General features: G+C 43.3%; 1 protein-coding gene across 3 annotated transcripts in view; it reads right to left on the minus strand.

Moving 5' to 3' along the window:
- Positions 1-17,819, minus strand: part of ano11 (anoctamin 11) — a 43,106-nt gene that overhangs the window by 14,528 nt on the left and 10,759 nt on the right. For 2 of the 3 annotated variants that reach the window (XM_052105655.1, XM_052105656.1), the window contains exons 1-16: positions 16,082-16,445; positions 14,413-14,530; positions 13,168-13,361; positions 12,958-13,065; positions 12,552-12,688; positions 12,391-12,448; positions 12,100-12,210; positions 11,835-12,000; positions 11,407-11,497; positions 10,698-10,794; positions 9,975-10,118; positions 9,735-9,872; positions 1,662-1,760; positions 1,420-1,522; positions 1,009-1,120; positions 844-898 (exon numbers count right to left, since the gene is read on the minus strand). In XM_052105655.1, the coding sequence (XP_051961615.1) occupies positions 844-898; positions 1,009-1,120; positions 1,420-1,522; positions 1,662-1,760; positions 9,735-9,872; positions 9,975-10,118; positions 10,698-10,794; positions 11,407-11,497; positions 11,835-12,000; positions 12,100-12,210; positions 12,391-12,448; positions 12,552-12,688; positions 12,958-13,065; positions 13,168-13,361; positions 14,413-14,530; positions 16,082-16,183 (1,833 nt within the window). In that variant the 5' untranslated portion in view covers positions 16,184-16,445. Of the gene's footprint in view, positions 1-843; positions 899-1,008; positions 1,121-1,419; positions 1,523-1,661; positions 1,761-9,734; positions 9,873-9,974; positions 10,119-10,697; positions 10,795-11,406; positions 11,498-11,834; positions 12,001-12,099; positions 12,211-12,390; positions 12,449-12,551; positions 12,689-12,957; positions 13,066-13,167; positions 13,362-14,412; positions 14,531-16,081; positions 16,446-17,819 lie in introns of those variants that run through there. The other variant, XM_052105654.1, reaches the window with a different exon arrangement.

The raw sequence follows: 17,819 nt of genomic DNA on the forward strand, positions 1-17,819 counted from the left end.
AAACTGCTTAACAATCACAGTTTTCTTTCCTGGTTTTCTGAATGAAACAGGAAGATTGGGAAGGATATAACAAAGGTCTTGTCACTTTAAAAAAAAAATACGAATAAATGTTTATTACATCACAGCCATTAACCATGATATGCAGGTGTTACTAGGGGGCGCAACATTTTTATTCTTGATAGCATTTGTTGACAAAATCAGTGAAGTGCGGATGTCATCAATATTTTTGTTCCGTTTTCCTGGAAGAGAAAGGCTGTGAATTTTCATTTTAAATGTGTACATCTCAGAGTTCCCATCTTTACTGACCAATGAATTTCCTTGACTTTACAATTTTTTGGTGATTCCAAGAAACTCATTTTTAAAAATCATTTTGAGACCAATTTGTGAACTGTATTGACCAATTAACCGACACAAAACTACTATTGAAAAGAAGGATTTGCTAACAAATTTGACATCACTATGGCTTGCAAACAAGTTCTATTCTACACAAGCTCTTACCAAAAGTAATATTTAGGTGATAACATATTTTAGAACAGAGCATAACTAGAAGTTTAGATTCACTATAGAAATTTCTGACTTTTAGGTTTTCTATTTTTTATGACTTTTCCAGGCCTGAACCATACCTTTTTAAAATTCCCTGATATTTCCAGGTTCACTATGACCGTATAACCTTGATATATAATAAAAGCATATTTATTTAAACTTTTTGAAGTACACTAGCTTATAAATGGTCTCAAAGCTTACAGACATGGACTGAAAGCCACAAAACTCTACTTTTGTATTCAACAGGGTCTTTAACTCTGGCATATATTATGACATATAACTAAAAGGCACAACACTCACATCCTCATTCCTCATCCCAAACAATGTCCCATAGTGACCAGGATAGCCCACAAATCTGCATTAAAAAAATTTAAATCATCAAATAATCAAACCAATAGAATGTATACTCTAAGTTTTGATCTGATGATGAAACATAATGGCACAAACGTTTGTCTGTTCTGTTACCTGCCCTTGAAGAAAGCCACATAGAAGGGTGACGAGTAGAAGTTGACAAACTGGAAGATGAAGACTTTAAATGTAAAGGCATCTTCATATTGTGTCTGAGTCCTGTGCATTTCTGTAAGGGATTTATTTAATTTTTTTCATAAACAGACATATTTAGGTAGACAAGATAAATAAGACTAGATATAATGCAATGGTCGTTACATATGTAAGAAGTCTGAAAGCTTCATTATAACTGCCATAGAGATTGGAAAAGGCTCTAATGATTCATTGATTTTCAGATTCAGTGTGCATGGACAGGCCCATTCCCCTGAACCACAGACAATAGCAACACTGAACTGATTTGATTTAAAGTCCTGACTGCCCTGGGCATTTGTTGCAGGTAGAGTCTGATGCTACATGCAGAATGCCTACCCCATTTAGTGAGCTCTTCCGCTAGAGCTGTATAAACCTGCCCCAACAGCAAGATCAGAGCCAGGTTCACCAAACTGCTGGAGATATTGGCAATATTCCCAGCCTGAAAAAGAAATTATGCACATGCCTGGCATGGATTCAGAATGTGAGAGCACCTGCAGGTGGTGGTGAGATTAATGAAATGGTGCATTACAGTAAGTTATCTCATGTTTAAATTTAATGCAGATTGACAGGGCTCCCACCTGAGTGCGCAGAACAGAACTCCCAGTTTCAAACATCATTACACTCACAATACTGCGGTAAATGATCACTGTGACCAGGAAGATCATCACTACACACAGCTGGAAAAACAGAAAAAGAAATTGGGAGAAATTTAGATGACCTAGATTTTAGGTGGTGTTTGCCTGTGCAAAATGAGCCACCACAATGTAAGAGTGTTCTGAGTGGTTCCGAGGGCATTGTGATGAAGTTGCTAAGGTGTTCAGCGGGGTTGTTAACACGTTGCTATGCAGTTGCTATGGTGTTCTGCATAGTAGCCAAATTGTTGTTAGAGTGTTCTGAGTGGTTCTTAGGTGGTTACATAGTGGCATTTCGGATCGTTCTGAGGAAAACAGTATTTTTCCATTAGTTTCAGAAGTTCCGCAGACTCCTTTCCAAATGGTAACAGGTTATAACAAAATAAAAGAAAGGTTTATAATGTTCTTTTTAAAACGACAGTTCTCTGTGCTAATGGGTGGGTGAAATACCAATTGCTGTGTTGCAAGGTCTCGTAAGAGAAATAAGCATCCTGGTCTGGAAAAACAAACTCAAAATAAGCCAATTGACTAACCAAAATAAGCAAAAATAAGCTATTAAATGTTTTACTCTGTGGTGATTTATCAGCATAGAAATCATAACAGCATACACTCAAGTATAATTGTAATTACAGATCTTCTTCTCAGTCAAAACCCAGCAGCATTAAATCTGTATTAATGCGTCATATCTAACAATAATTCAGTGAAGAACTGGAAACACCTGAGAAATATATATATTTTTCTCCACCTTTTCTCCCCAATTTTGCATGCCCAATTTCCAATGTGCTAAGTCCTCATGGTGGCATAGCGACTCACCACAATCCGGGTGGCACAAATTAATCTTAGTTGCCTCCGCGTCTGAAACAGTCAATCCGTGCATCTTAACACGTGGCTTGTTAAGCGCGTTACCGCTGAGATGTAGCACATGTGGAGGCTCACGCTATTCTCCACGGGATCCATTCCACGCACAACTCACCATGCGCCCAACCGAGAGCGAGAAACACATTATTTTGTTTAGTTTTAGGATTTCGTTTTCGTTTCTTGAACCGTTTTCAGTCCCTGTCTATAGCTGGGTTTCCATCCACATTGCATGAAAACTGCTGGATGGAAACATCAAGATGCATTAAAATCTCCAAAATGCACATAAAAAAAATTGATATGCATACTTCAGGTGGATACATTTTTTATTTGATAAAAATAAATGCGCATAAACTATGATGGAAAAACATTTACAGATTAAATTCCAATTGAATTTATTATAAATACAAGATGCGCATCAAAAAAGTCATGTGAATTAATAATTCATTGAAAAACTGACTAACTAACAGACCAATCATTGCATCAGAAATATTGTTCTGGTCATCCTGAAATAACGGTGTGCTGAAAATCCAAAGCCTGCAAAGAGCTTGCAGAGCAAATAAGTTGAATACAAACTTGATCTGTACCGAAGAGCAGGTTTATTGACACTTTTAATATCTTATAGATCTGCATGGTAAAGTCATAAGGATGGAGGAACGCACATACATTGCGCTCCCAGAACTGTTTGACGTGCTGTCGCTCCCAGACATGATGAGTTCTTTAGAGTGTTTTTTCTGTGTGCTTTCAACCACAAGTATTTTATTAATAAAAGTGTCACAGTAGCTAGTTTCCCTGGAAGTGACAATTTAGTTCATTAGAACACAAAGGATGGAAACGCGGTTCTCTTACGAGAGGTTCTCTCGTATTGCGTAAGCTAGCTTACGCTACGGGAAAGATGAATCTTTTCTGAGATATTGAAGCCAAAAAATTATCCTTAATTTTTGTATCCATTGTCAGCGCAGTGCGGCAGCTGCAGACCTTCAGCGGGCTAGCTAGCGAGCTCATAGGTTGCTCTGCGGCAACCGCTGCAGCCTACAGACGAGCTTGGGCGAACTCACATCCAATGAGAGGCGTCCGCGCGCTCACTGCATCAAAGCCCGCCAAAATGGGCGTGACTTGAGTGCATATAAGCGTAGTTCGTAGGCTGGAACCCTGATTTTCATCTCTTCAGCGAAGCTCTTCACATCGCTGACCTGGAAGCCGCGTCGCCGTTCGAGGGGCATCAAGCAAGCGTGGACAGCGCTAGAAGAAGCCGGCCGTCTCAGCCACCTTCAGCCATCCTGCGAGCTACACCATCCGACGACGTATCCTTTTATTCAGCAAGCTCGTTCTCACGAACTATTCACAAAAGAGTACGAGCGTCTTTTTCAAGCCACATCATCTGCGCTCTCTGCCTGGGACTGGGGCACGCAGACCTCGCCCTCACTGAGGGCGGATGCGATTTCTGCGAGGAGCTACCGATGTCGACCCTGCGGGCTCGAATCGAAGCGCTCAAAGCAGAAACCACCGCACCGCCTTACCTTCAGCCGCGCAGGAAGAAGCGCCGCTCACAAAGGCTGCCGGAAACTGTGGTTGAAGCGACTGCCTCGCCGGAGCCTCTCCCTCGAGCATCGCTTTCACCCTCCCGCCCCGGGATGCGCATTTGCCGCCGAGCGGCCGCACTGCTGCCATCTCGGATGACGAGGCGGAGGATAAGGGCCGCTGTTCCATCATGGCTTCGGACAGCGAGGAGTGGTCAGGCTCCCAAGCCTCCTCCTCGGCCCAGGAATCCAGCAGGACCCGCGCCGAGTCGAAGGGGAGTTAACACGCCTCCTCACACAGGCCGTCGACCGCCTCGGGCTCGAGTGGTCACCGCCCCTGAGCAGGCACCCAACAGACTCGACGGCTGCTTTCTTCAAAGCCATCGCCGCTCTACACCCAGCGGCCGGGCCGCTCACTTCCTGCCGGAATTACACACGGAGCTTGCAAAGTCGTGGAACGCTCCTTTTCAGCCAGGTCCCATTCCCACGTCTCCACCTCTCGGCGTCGGTGGATGGCGCCACTGAGAGAGGCTACTCCTCCATCCCCCGGTCGAGGACTTCGGTAGCAGCACACCTTTGTCCGCCCTCGCGAGATGGCGTTCCAAGCCTGTGCTCCCGTCTAAGGCCTGCAGAGTGACTTCCGCCTATGTTCGCCGCGCCTATTCCGCCGCCGGCCAAGCCGCATCTGCTCTGCACTCAATGGCCGCTTTACAGATCCTACAAGCAGACCTTCTTCGGGAGTGGGATGAGAAAGGCAGGCACCCAGAGGCTGTTACTGATCTACGGCGCGACAGACCTCGCCCTTCGGCTACCAAAGCTGCAGCCCAAGCTCTAGGGAAGTGCATGGCCTCGCTGACTGTGACCGAGAGACACTTGTGGCTAACACTAGCCGACATGGGAGAAGCAGAGCGCTCCACGTTCCTCAACGCACCGCTCTCTCCGACCGGTCTCTTCGGCTCCGCGGTGAGTGGCATTGTTGACCGCTTCTCAGAAGTCCAGAAAGCCACCCAAGCCATGAACCTCTTCCTGCCTCGTCGCGCTAGCTCCTCTGCAGGCCACTCACGTGATCAGCCTCCTGCACGAGCCTCTTCACAGCACCCAGTTCAACAAACTCAGACTTCTCAGCGTCGACGGGGCGGCTGCCCTCGATCGCGCTCAGACAGCCGCCGCAGACCGCCGCCCCGCGGGCCTCGATCTAAGGTAACGCTGAAACCCGAGCAGCCGAAGTCTTCCTAACTGTGTTGAACAAACGACGGCTCAGTCCCGCCGCGGCCGGACCACCGTCAAAGCTTCGCCCCCTGTCAGTCCCCTTCTCTCAGGCTACTGCAGTGGTGAATTTAGCAGCCAACAAGCTGGTGACACTGCCCGCTTGCCTGCACTCAAACGCCGTTTTCACGGCGACCCAAATAAATCTTTTAAGAGCAAACATGTCTTATGTGTAGAAAATGTGCCCACAACCCAGTGTTCACCCCTACACACAAGCATAACTCATCCCGTGCCCCTATCAGAGCACGCTCTCATAAAGCGGTTACGAACCGCTCGAGTGTCAGAGTCAATAAATGCGCCCACAAATACGTGCGCGCACCCATTCTCTGCCTGCTCTGTTACACGGCCAGCAAACATTCCTCTGTGTGTAAGTCCCGTGCCCATGACTATGCTTGCGCATCACATAACAGATGTGACTCTTTCCCCATTCATTCCAATCGGGAAGTCACTCACAAAACAGCCTGTTCATGCTGTCTGCGAGCAATCATGCATAAACACACTAAACGCGCTCACACATTTTGTTCAGCGCTCTGTGTGCGGCAATCAGAGCGAATTGGCCATTCACCCTCTAGCGTTATGCTTCAAAGCGTGGGAAGCTATTCCAGGGATATCCAAGTGGGTGTTAAGCACAATACAACAGGGCTATTTGCTACAGTTCGATCGCCGCCCTCCTCACTTCAGAGCACGGCTCAAAACCACTGTGAACACGGAAGCAGCGTGCATGCTTCGTTCAGAAATAGCAAGCCTTCTGTGCAAAAGGGCCATAGAGAAAGTGCCACCCTCTCTGAGCGAGTCGGGGCTTTACAGCCGTTATTTTCTTGTTCCCAAGAAAGACGGCGGCCTCAGACCCATATTAGATCTCAGGGTTTTGAACAAGGTGCTTGCAAAAAGACCATTCAAAATGCTTACAATCAGGAAACTCCTCGCGCATGTGCGCCAGGGGGACTGGTTTATTTCTCTCGATCTGAAAGATGCATACTTTCAGATTCAGATAAATCCCTGTCACAGGCCATTCTTGAGATTCGCCTTCGACGGCCAGGTTTATCAATACACCGTCCTTCCGTTCGGCCTGTCCTTAGCACCCCGTACTTTCACGAAGTGCATGGATGCGGCGCTCGCACCCCTGCGGGGTCAGGGTTTGCGAATTTTGAACTATTTGGACGACTGGCTGATTTATGGCACAGTCACATATGGAGCTTCTGTCTCACAGAGCAGTTCTCCTCAGCCATCTGAACAGTTTGGGTCTTGCAGTCAATTGGACCAAGAGCTCACTACAGCCCAGTCAGACAATTTCCTTCCTTGGAAAAGAACTAGACTCCGTGGCAATGACGGCTCGCTTATCTACACAGCGCGCGCGCCGTGTTCAGCGACTAGCCACATCTTTTCAGATGAACAGCCTCACGCCTCTGAAGAAATTCCAGAGAGTGCTAGATTACATGGCCTCAGCCGCAGCAGTACTTCAGCTGGGTTTACTGTACATCGCTCGCTTCAGCATTGGCTAAACACCGCGCGTCTCGCCGGGCTTGGGCCACAGGCCGCCAGCCCATCAAGGTGACTCAGACCTGTATTTCAGCTCTGCAGCCCTGGCCGAATGGTATCAGCGGGAGTGACAATGGGAGCTGTATCTCGCCGAAAAGTCATCTCGACAGACGCGCCCATCACGGGTTGGGGCGCGGTCTGCGAGGGCTCTCCGGTTTTCGGCCTATGGTCAGTTCAGGAAAAGCTCCTTCACATAAATTGTCTGGAAATGATAGCGGTCGAGTATGCGCCGCGCGCTTTCTCCCGGTCATTCAGGGTCACCACGCCCTGGTCCGTTCGGACAACAGATCTGTGGTATCCTACCTAAACCGTCAGGGCGGTGTCAGATCCAGGAACCTATTCCATCTGACCTAAACGCATACTGAGTTGGTCCCAGTGCCACCTGCGCTCGCTGAGGGCGACGCATGTGCCAGGCCACCTGAACGACGGCCCAGACAGACTGTCCAGAGACAATATTCCCCCAGGGGAATGGTCCATGCACGCTCAAACAGTCCAGACGTTATGGCACCTATTCGGCAGAGCAGAGATAGACCTCTTTGCGTCCAAAGAGAACTCTCACTGCCCAATATTTTTCTCGAAGCGAGGACGCCGCTGGCCCAGGACTGGCCCAGACGCCCGCTTTACGCCTTCCCTCCCGCCTCGCTATTGCCACAGGTAATGCAGAGGATCAGGGAAGCGGCCACTCGGTGCTCCTCATAGCCCCGCGTTGGGAGAATCAGACATGGTTCCCAGAGCTTACGCAGCTGTCACTGACAGCGCCGTGGCCCATCCCAGTGAGAGCAGATCTCCTCTCTCAAGCTCGCGTCACGATCTGGCATCCCCACCCAGAGCGCTGGGCGCTGCATGCGTGGGTGATCAACGACTACCCGTCGCTCTGCCAGAAGGAGTAATAAACACCATCATACACGTTAGAGCCCCTTCCACGAGAAGACTCTATGCGTCAAAATGGTCTGTGTTCTCAAAATGGTGCACCGACAGAGACCTGGACCCGCAGACATGTGGGGTGTCGTCGCTGCTCGTATTTCTACAAGAGCTGCTGGATAAGGGCAGATCCCCATCCATGCTCAAAGTGTATGTGGCGGCCGTTGCGGCGTTCGCTGAACCCCTGCACGGCCAGTCATGGGGTAAAAACGAGCTGGTCATCCGCTTCCTCAGGGGAGCTAGAAGGATGAACCCCGCGCTCCCCATCGGTTCCTATCTGGGATCTTTCTATAGTTCTCGAAACTATGAAAGCCCCCTTTCGAACCACTTCAATCCGTGGATTTGAAATACCTTTCACTCAAAACCGTTTTTCTGACTGCCCTGTCATCAGTCAAACGTGTGGGAGACCTTCACGCGCTGTCTGTCAGCGCTGCGTGTCTTGAGTTTGGACCAAGTGACTCCAAGGTCATTTTAAAGCCTAGACACGGCTATGTTCCCAAGGTGATCGGTACTCCTTTCAGAGCACAGGTCATTTCCCTATCGGCGCTGCCAGCATCCGATAGCTGAACGCGACGCAAATCTCCTTTGCCCGGTCAGAGCACTGAGATTGTATACTGCGCGCTCCGCCGCTTTCAGACGCTCTGAGCAGCTTTTCGTTTCGTTCGAGGGCGCACCAAAGGTCTCGCCGCCTCGAAACAGACACTATCTAGATGGATAGTGGACGCTATTGCTGCTGCATACGCGTCAAAAGACCTGCCATGCCCGTTGGGCATTAGGGCTCACTCCACTAGAGGCATGGCATCCTCGTGGGCATGGTCCAGCGGGATTTCCATTCACGACATATGTGTGGCAGCGGGATGGACTTCCCCCTCCACCATTGTCAGATTTTACAATATGGAAGTGCCCGCTCTGCAGGCAAAACTACTAGCGGTTTAATACGCTACAGCTCCCCTGGTGAGCTGCACTGATGGGACACATTCCACACAGACCGGCACCGCCGCTCTGTCGTTCCCTTCCCACTATGTGCTTATGTATTACACAATCAATGACCCGCATTCTTGCCGGCCAAATATTATTTCCCCACTCATAAGGGCTCCCCCGGGTCCCCCCTTAATCCCCTTAATTCTCTCCCAATACGAGAGAACCTCTCGTAAGAGAACGTATCGGTTACCTAACGTAACCTCGGTTCTCTCTAGATGAGGGAACGAGTATTGCGTAGCCGGCCGTGATCGCGCCACGAGCGACTTTTCGCTTCAGTCAATGAAAACCAGGGTTCCACCCTAGGAACTACGCTTATATGCACTCAAGTCACGCCCATTTTGGCGGGCTTTGATGCAGTGAGCGCGCGGACGCCTCTCATTGGATGCGAGTTCGCCCAAGCTCGTCTATAGGCTGCAGCAGTTGCCGCAGAGCAACCTATGAGCTCGCTAGCTAGCCCGCTCAAGGTCTGCAGCTGCCGCACTGCGTTGACAATGGATACAAAAATTAAGGATAATTTTTTGGCTTCAATATCTCAGAAAAGATTAATCTTTCCCGTAGCGTAAGCTAGCTTACGCAATACTCGTTCCCTCATCTAGAGAGAACCGAGGTTACGTTAGGTAACCGATACGTTTTATTCGCACACTGTTTTTGTGATATTATGATTTCTTGCATAAATTAAATTTGCAATTTGGATGGAAACATAGAATATGATATTCTGGCCTCTATATATGGCTTGAGTTCCTCCTTCGATGTACTGCAAGTCTTAGGGATTTTTTCACACATTTTATTGTCTTACAGAGTTTAATACTTATGGTTAGGGGATTAAAAAAAAAAACCTAGCCCTAAGTATTTGCAAGCACCACAAATTATGACACTTTACATACCTCCTAACAGACTATCCCTCTAGTAAGCCTCCAACATGTCCTAAGGGTCTCACCATAATAATGATCACCATAGACCCGGTCAGCATACGTGAAATCCGGGCTTTTTCAGGGAAGTAGGGCTCCTTCACCCCGGTCACTGGGTTCTCCTCCATCGCAGAAGCCATGGCAGCAAACTCAGGACGTGGTGGTTCCTGAATCATTACCATAAGAAAGTACTTTTCATCATTTCTGATTGTAGATCACCAAAATTCAATACTAAACCATGAGTTATAAATAAAGAATGCACATTGAACCTCCTCTTCATGGAAATCCAAGCAGTCCCAGTGGTGAGCTAGTGTGGCATTCTTGCGTTTCCAGTACTCAAGGAACGTGACCGCCCACAACGACATGAAAACACTGAAGAAGACTGTGCCGGGATGATCAAACAGATAACCCACCTAAAGAAGAAAGGCCAGTAAGAATCCCTGTTTTTTTTTTTATAAGTATTGGTAACCTGACAAAAATGACAAGGTCCTTAAGGAACCATTTGGTGTTCCTTGGATTTCCACACTGGCAGAACCTTTTGGAGAACCTTTAGGCAGTTCTTTGAGGGAACCCAAAAGTTCCCGCAAGAACTCATCGCTACACAGAGCAACCTCATGTTAAAGAAAAGCGTTTGAGGCCCATTATATGAAATATATTATATTGAAGTTCCTTGAGTATTCAATAAGATGATTGAGGCACTTTCAAAGGGTACCAAGAGATTCTGCAAAGGGTGCTAGTGTTGTAATCTAAGGAACCCCACATTTTGCTTAATGTATCTTTTAATTTTTACTGTGTACTTTAAATTCCAAAACTAAAAAGACAAATTAACTGGTATATATTGTATATTTTACAGAATTAAGTCAGTGTAATGTGTTAACTGCATAAACATTGCTGCTGGAGAATCATAAACTGTGTTATTATATTATTAAATGCAACAATAGTGTTCAACATTACCCAGATAAACAAAACCGAAAGTCAAAGAAGCAGATTACCTTGGCCATGGGACAGATGTCGGACATATTCCAGGGTTTACAGGTTTCACACAGAGGACACATTAGATAGAGTCCTCTACTCTCACAGATTTCCTTCCTATAGAAGGTAAATGGACAAATGCAATGATGTTAGAGCTTAAAAAAATACAAATAAATAAAAGATATTGTGGATAGCAAGCATAAAGCCTGTGTTTTAAACAATCTTTTTTTTTTTCAGAGGGCATTGTGATGTTTTGGAGGCTCCATGGTTTAAGCAGAAATAATGTTAGGTTAATCTGATAAGAGTGCAGCAAGAGTGTGGTTAACAGAATTAATAATTTATTTTTTTGTAAAGATCAATAGACCAAATAGGGAGACTGCACAAATCATTATCTCACTAAGCATAAAGATACAGATTTAGTGCTTCTAATTTAGTCTCTGTTTGCATTCTCTCTCACTCACTCGCTCTCTCTTCACTCATAATTTTGTTTCTTTTTTGAGGTGAAAATTGCAGCAAATATTTTGAACCAATCACAATGAGTCCTTCATGTAGATGTACAATAGTTGCTATAGAAACAAATTCAAGTCATAAGGCACACTGATATGACATTTGTTTTTCTCACAGCAACAGAATAGCTTAGAGGATCTATAAATGTGAGCAATGTGAAATTGCAAGAATTTACATATAGCAGATGAAACACCATTAATCGATAACATGCAAGACACTTACGCTGGGGTATTGGATCCCATTCTCATAATACCCGACACAAAGACACACATACCAACCAATGCAGCTGGTAGAAGCCAAGCTGTGTAAAACCCTGTGAACGAAATAAAAAGACGAACTGGATAAACTGTGACACTTTGATCTTGTTTAAGCATTCCTGTAGCTCAACTGGTAGAGCATGACCCTTGTAATGCCAAGATCATGAGTTTGACTCACAAGGAACGCACATTCTGATAACATTTATATCCTGAATGCACCTGAATCAGTCACTTGCAAAATGTCTGCAAAATGCATTAAAGTAAATGTTTTCATATGAAACTTCTATGCAATAAAATTGCCAGTAATTTCACGCCATCTATATTCACTAACTGATTAATTACTTTTGCAATGTCACCACACAAACAAAATAAAAATATATCGTGCCTACTAACCCAACCATGCAAAGTAAAGTGCAATCTTCTCTCCAAAGTATTCACGGATGTGATCGAGAGGTTGGTACTTATACCATTTTAACCAGCTGGCCCAATAGTGGTACAGCACTTGCCTCTTATTCAACTTATCTGGCTGGATGTCTTGAAAAGGGTGCTCAAAGGGACCCTTAGAGGTAAACAAAAAGGTGAAATTGTATCAAGCAATGCATCCAAAAAGACACATAGGTTTGCAATGGATTGTTGTATGTGGTGTCCTGTGCCTAACCTCGTGTAGAGGGAATGCACCTGTGAAAGCCCCCTCATTCAGCAAACGTGCGACTCCAACCTCAGCATGCTTTCGCCTACCATATACAGTCCTTGCTAAGATATCATACACCTGTGATGAGTACAGGTGTTAACAACATAATACAAGGTAATGACAATGTAATACACCTTATTACACATGTACTAACAATTTATTACACGATCACAGATATTACTAACAACTCAATAACCTAAACTTCTTAAATGATGTCCTATTCTGCTTTTCCTCATTTAATGTTCATTGCTCACTCACAATTCGATGTCTTTGTGTGCTGGTGAAGTAATTATCACGGTCATCAAATCCCAGAAACCTAAAAAAACAAGGAAATCAAGGCAAATCAATAACCTCAATCAAGTATTCGTTCTCAAAAATGCAATTTGAATCTGTGCAAATAAGCAAGTTAAGAATCTAACTTTTCCATCTTGGACTTGCGAAAGGCACACGTGTAGTAGTCAACAGGACGGTTGGGAACAGAGTCTGTCATGATGTTTGGGACCCGGAGCTTCTGAAGAACTCGAGCTGAAGTGTTGAAGTCTGGATTCGGCTGAGCCTGTTGACATATAAATCCAAGTTATTTCAGAGCTTACAATTCACCACTTGTTTCAATACAGTTTCCAGTGTTATTCTAAGCCCTATACATTTGCTATCTGTCCAAAATACCATTCTAAGACAGAATAAAATGGCAAATGAGACACCCTACAGTCTCGTGGACTTCACAGGTATTGTGCAAGTCTGCAAGTACACATTATGTGCACCATTTGGGGTCAAAGACTCTAAAAGATTACAATTCTAAGAATTCTTTTTTAGAATAGCACTGACCTGCAAAGGTGCCCTAAGACACAACTCCTCAGCATAGTAAACCAACACATCCCATGGGGCACTAAGCTTCAAATAGTGTATAGTCTTCTTTGTACTGGATGATTCCTCCTGATAATAAAGTGAAGACCATTAGACCTTTTATTAGAACATTAACTTGTAACAAAGCGGCAAGTATCAGAAATAGCATTCGGTTGAGGAAATTAGCCAAACCTTCTCCATGAACAGTCCAGCACTCTGTAGGTTCTGGATGAATTTGTCCCTCCATTGGGCCAGCTGAGCTTTTCTTCTCTCTGACCTGTTCTCATCATGTGCTGCTTTATCTTCCACCTCTGTTGACTCTCTATGTGATTGTCCCTGACTTCGACGTTTGCGTCGTACTTTCACCTCCCACACCAGCACAAAATCTGAGACAGGAGTCGAGTCGTTTTTAATATAATAACATAGAATGGCCCTAAAGTGTATATTAGGCTCTTTTGGACACTTGAATCACACTTTAAAAAAGTGAGTTTCATTACATAGATAACAAAATATCATACAACCATTTGGTATTTGTAAACAAATGATGCTAGAGCTTTTCTCAGAGCCAATTTCATATTTCTGAGCCATTTTTGCAATTACATTTAACAAACTGCTGACAAGGTAATTCTGAAGTTAGGCCCTCAAGTTCACACATGTTTCCTAATAAAGTAACCACAGCTGTAGTTCATAATATCACCAATGGATATGTTCCACTAAAACTTTGAAAACCAGAAAGTGTCCAAATACGTTTTGTCTTAATTTTGAGCAATACATTTGTTGTTTGATATTTTGAACTTAAAATTCTTTTTGTGAAATGTTTTGCTTGAAATTGGTCTTTCTGTTATATTCCTTTTTTTATTTCATTACACAGCACTGTGCAAAAGTCTTATAGGCTAAATAGGCTCATAAGATGTTTCACAAAAGCATTTGTCTTAAGATGGTTATTCATATCTTCAGCTTTAGTGTGCCAATAGGAAATATAAACGTTAGACTCCCAAATATTAATTTTGCCAATAGAAACGATTAGAATAGAAGAACAGGTAAGCCTCCAACAGATGTCATGGCCCCCACAAAGCCCCCCACTGAACATCGTATCAGTCTGAGATTAGAGAAAGAGACAGAAGCAATTGAGACTAAATAGATAGAAGAACTGTGGTGAATTCTTCAAGAAGATTGGAACATCCTATCAGCCAACAACCAAGAAATACTGTGTCCATGTGTACCTAGGAGAATTGGTGCTGTTTTAAAGGCATAGGTGGTCACGCCGAATATTGATTTAGCTTTTTTATGTTTACTGGACTTTTTATGACATTAAGTGATAAATGAAAACTATTTATGTCATTATTTTTGAAGACATCCTCACTATGCTACATTTTTCACTAGTGCCTAAAACTTTTGCACAGTACTTTATTTATAGCCCTTTCATTAAACCATCACCTATTTTGGTATGGCCATCTCTGAAGTAGTTGCCTGGGGGTCGTGAAGGAGGGCTTGCTGTTCTCTCACAGTGAATATAGATGGGGTCATCATCGGCATCATTAGCTGCAGCGATCAACTAAAATAATAGGATAATATCACATTTAAAATATAATTATGCGATTAGGAGAATCATACCACATTGTTGTAAACTATGCACTGCATAAAAAGTGAAACCATTAAAAATTACTTGTGTTGGTGTTACCAAATGTTGTCAGTAGAGTTGCTTGTAATCTGATTACAAAATATTAGTTACTTTAATATAATTACTTTTAAACAAAAAAAAATTTAGAGTAATGCATTGCATTTTAAATGCAGGTACTGATATTCAATTCAAGTAATTACTTTTAAGTGTAAAACTTGGGGTAAACATATCTAAAAATATATAATTTTTGTATAATACACCAATCAGCCACAACATTAAAACGACCTGCCTAATATTGTGTAGGTCCCCCTCGTGCCACTAAAACAGTGCCTCTCCTGCATCTCAGAATAGCAGTTAAAGTTCACATCAACCATCAGAATGGGGAAAATGTGATCTCAGTGATTTGGACCATGGCATGTTTGTTGGTGCCAGATGGGCTGGTTTGAGTATTTCTGTAACTGCTGATCTCCTGGGATTTTCACACACAACAGTCTAGAATTTACTCAAAATGGTGGCAAAAACCAAAAACATCCAGTGAGGGGCAGTTCTGTGATGGAAATGCCTTGTTGATGAGAGATTCAACAGAGAATGGCCAGACTGGGTCGAACTGACAAAGTTTACAGTAACTCAGATAACCGCTCTGTACAGTTGTGGTGAGAACAATAGCATCTCAGAATAGCATTCTGAGATGCGGGTTGGTGCTTTTTTGGCAGCATGAGGGGGACCTGCACAATATTAGGCAGGTGGTTTTAATGTTGTGGCTGATCGGTGTACATTTAAAACATGAATTCATATATTTGCTTGCACTTCTATGAAAGCTAGATGGTTCTTTGAGAGCAAAAGAGAAAATTAGACATCGTTTTGAATTTGTTGAGTGGAAAACATATTAGAAAGCAAGTTAAAAGTAATCAATGTGATTACTTTTCTAATGATGTAATCAGTAAAGTAATCAAATACCATTTTATAGAAGTAATTAGTTATTTGAAGCGGAATATGGTTTTTTAATTACTTTCCCAACACTCGTTCTCAGGTTGAGTCAGTCAGATTACGGTAAATAATAATTTGCTCTTGAATTAAACTAGATCATTTTGATGTCACCACATAAAGCACATTTTTTAGATTATTAAACAAAACATATGTTACAAGATATTCAAATAATACCTCCTGTTTTTTATTTGTATTATATTATTCAGATTTTTTTTATGTGACATTAAAAACCAGCAAATTGCTTGATCAGCAAAGGTATAAAATGGATTGTGGGAGACACTGTAAGTGCGTCTAATAGTCTATATACTCTAGTGTCTACACTAATTAGACAGCCATTTTAGCACATCTGAGCAGATCTGCAACGAGTGGATGGTTTTACACTGGGGAAATTACGCCGAAAAACTGCACAATTATCTGGCAAATTCACGTGTATTTTTAAAGATGCTCACATGTAAAGGAACAGCACACAAAATTCAAAACACAGGGCTGTATACTCACATATCTAGGAGGGATGAATCCCCCATTTTGCAGGCTTCCATAACTGTCTGAAACATGAGTCTCGCCACTGTAGTCCAGATCCAGCAGAACCTCCTGGTCCATCAGCACCTCAGGGTTTCTCTTCTTTGGATGAGGATTCCAGACAGTCACAACCAGACAATGAGGTGGAGGTTGCAGAAACTAGGTAGTTAAACACACATTCAGAGGTTCTATATGACTAATGTAAATACACATTCCCAGATTTCATTCCAGGCACTCCTGCAGAACATCAGGTTCCAATCAATAATGCACAAAAAAATTATTTGACATAAATGTGTTAATGCATTCCCTCAGAGGAAGAGATGCAGAGGGAATGCACTAAGTGCCTTCATCAGCTGATGAGAGAAAACAAGGAGTGTAGAAGTGGGTTTGCAGCACTGTCTGTCTCTCTCTCTCTCTCTCTCTCTCATTCACTGCATAGGAGTTACCATAATTCTTCTGGAATAGGAGCCTATTGAATTCTTACATCTTTAGCAAGGAAAGATACATGTAAAACACACATCACCGTTTTAGCTAGAATGCATCACACAGATCTTATTGCCTGTCAAATGGGAAATAGATAAATTACTATACAAATAAACATATTGTTGTACAAATCACAGTGCAACAGTATACAGTTTATCTTTGCTAAGTTTACTACACACAGTTTACTTCATGTTTAATGTTTACAGCATGTTTAATGCCATAGAATTCTACAGCTCAGCTGGAAGAGCATGGCACTTACAACGCCAAAATCATTGGTCCGGCTCCTATTGGGAACACAAAAACTGACAAAATGTATACATTGAATGCACTTTAATTAAGTTCTACATGTATAAATGAAATGCAACAAGATTGCTCTTAAACAACAAACTTTAGAGACATATGTGTTAAATGTTCTATTTCAGTGATAAGACCATCAGAGCCCAAAAACCCTTGAATGGAAACATTCACGAGTTCTGTCGCAGTGGATATTGAAACAGTGTCACCTAAATGCTGGGAATTGTTTTTGAGCTTGAACACATGGACATAAAGGTCAGTTTTAAGTGCTGCATGCTTGGCTATAAGCCACAAATAATCCACATTTCTCAAAGAATTCAAGTGCAAGAGGGTGTGTGAGACAAACAAAATAAACAATTTATTGAATTACATATGGTATTGACTATGCATGACTGGCACTATGGTTCACTTCCATTTAAACATTAAAATCACCATATGTGGCATATAAACCTTTGCTACATCTCCCCTGACCCATCCCCCCAATCTCTGTTCTGCGTTAATATTTCACCCTTTCAGAGTGATGTTACTGCGGCAGGAGGGAGGGGGAGAGGGAGAGAGAGAGAGAGAGAGAGAGAGAAGCGTTTGAACACCTTCTGCTCACTACATTTCCATCCAAGGGTTTTTTGTGAAAAAGTTTTAGCGCATCGAAATAAAGCTGATGGGGGAAAAAAGTGTCGACAACATATTTTTCAAAATTGCATTATGACGCTAAAATAAATTTTAAATGACACTCAAGTTCAGTTGTTCATAAAAAGTTGCTAGACAAATATGTGGGACATAATGCAGTTGTGATGGCGATGCTTTAGATTAGATGATTTCAAAATAGCTGTTCAAAATAGCCAATTGAATATCAGGAAGGTATCATATGTAAAACCTGATATTACACCGCATAATCTTTCTTCAATAGGTGTGCACATAGCATACACATCGATGGATGGTC

The sequence above is a fragment of the Xyrauchen texanus genome, chromosome 35 (assembly GCF_025860055.1).
Source record: "Xyrauchen texanus isolate HMW12.3.18 chromosome 35, RBS_HiC_50CHRs, whole genome shotgun sequence".
In the NCBI taxonomy this organism is placed as follows: Eukaryota; Metazoa; Chordata; class Actinopteri; order Cypriniformes; family Catostomidae; genus Xyrauchen; species Xyrauchen texanus.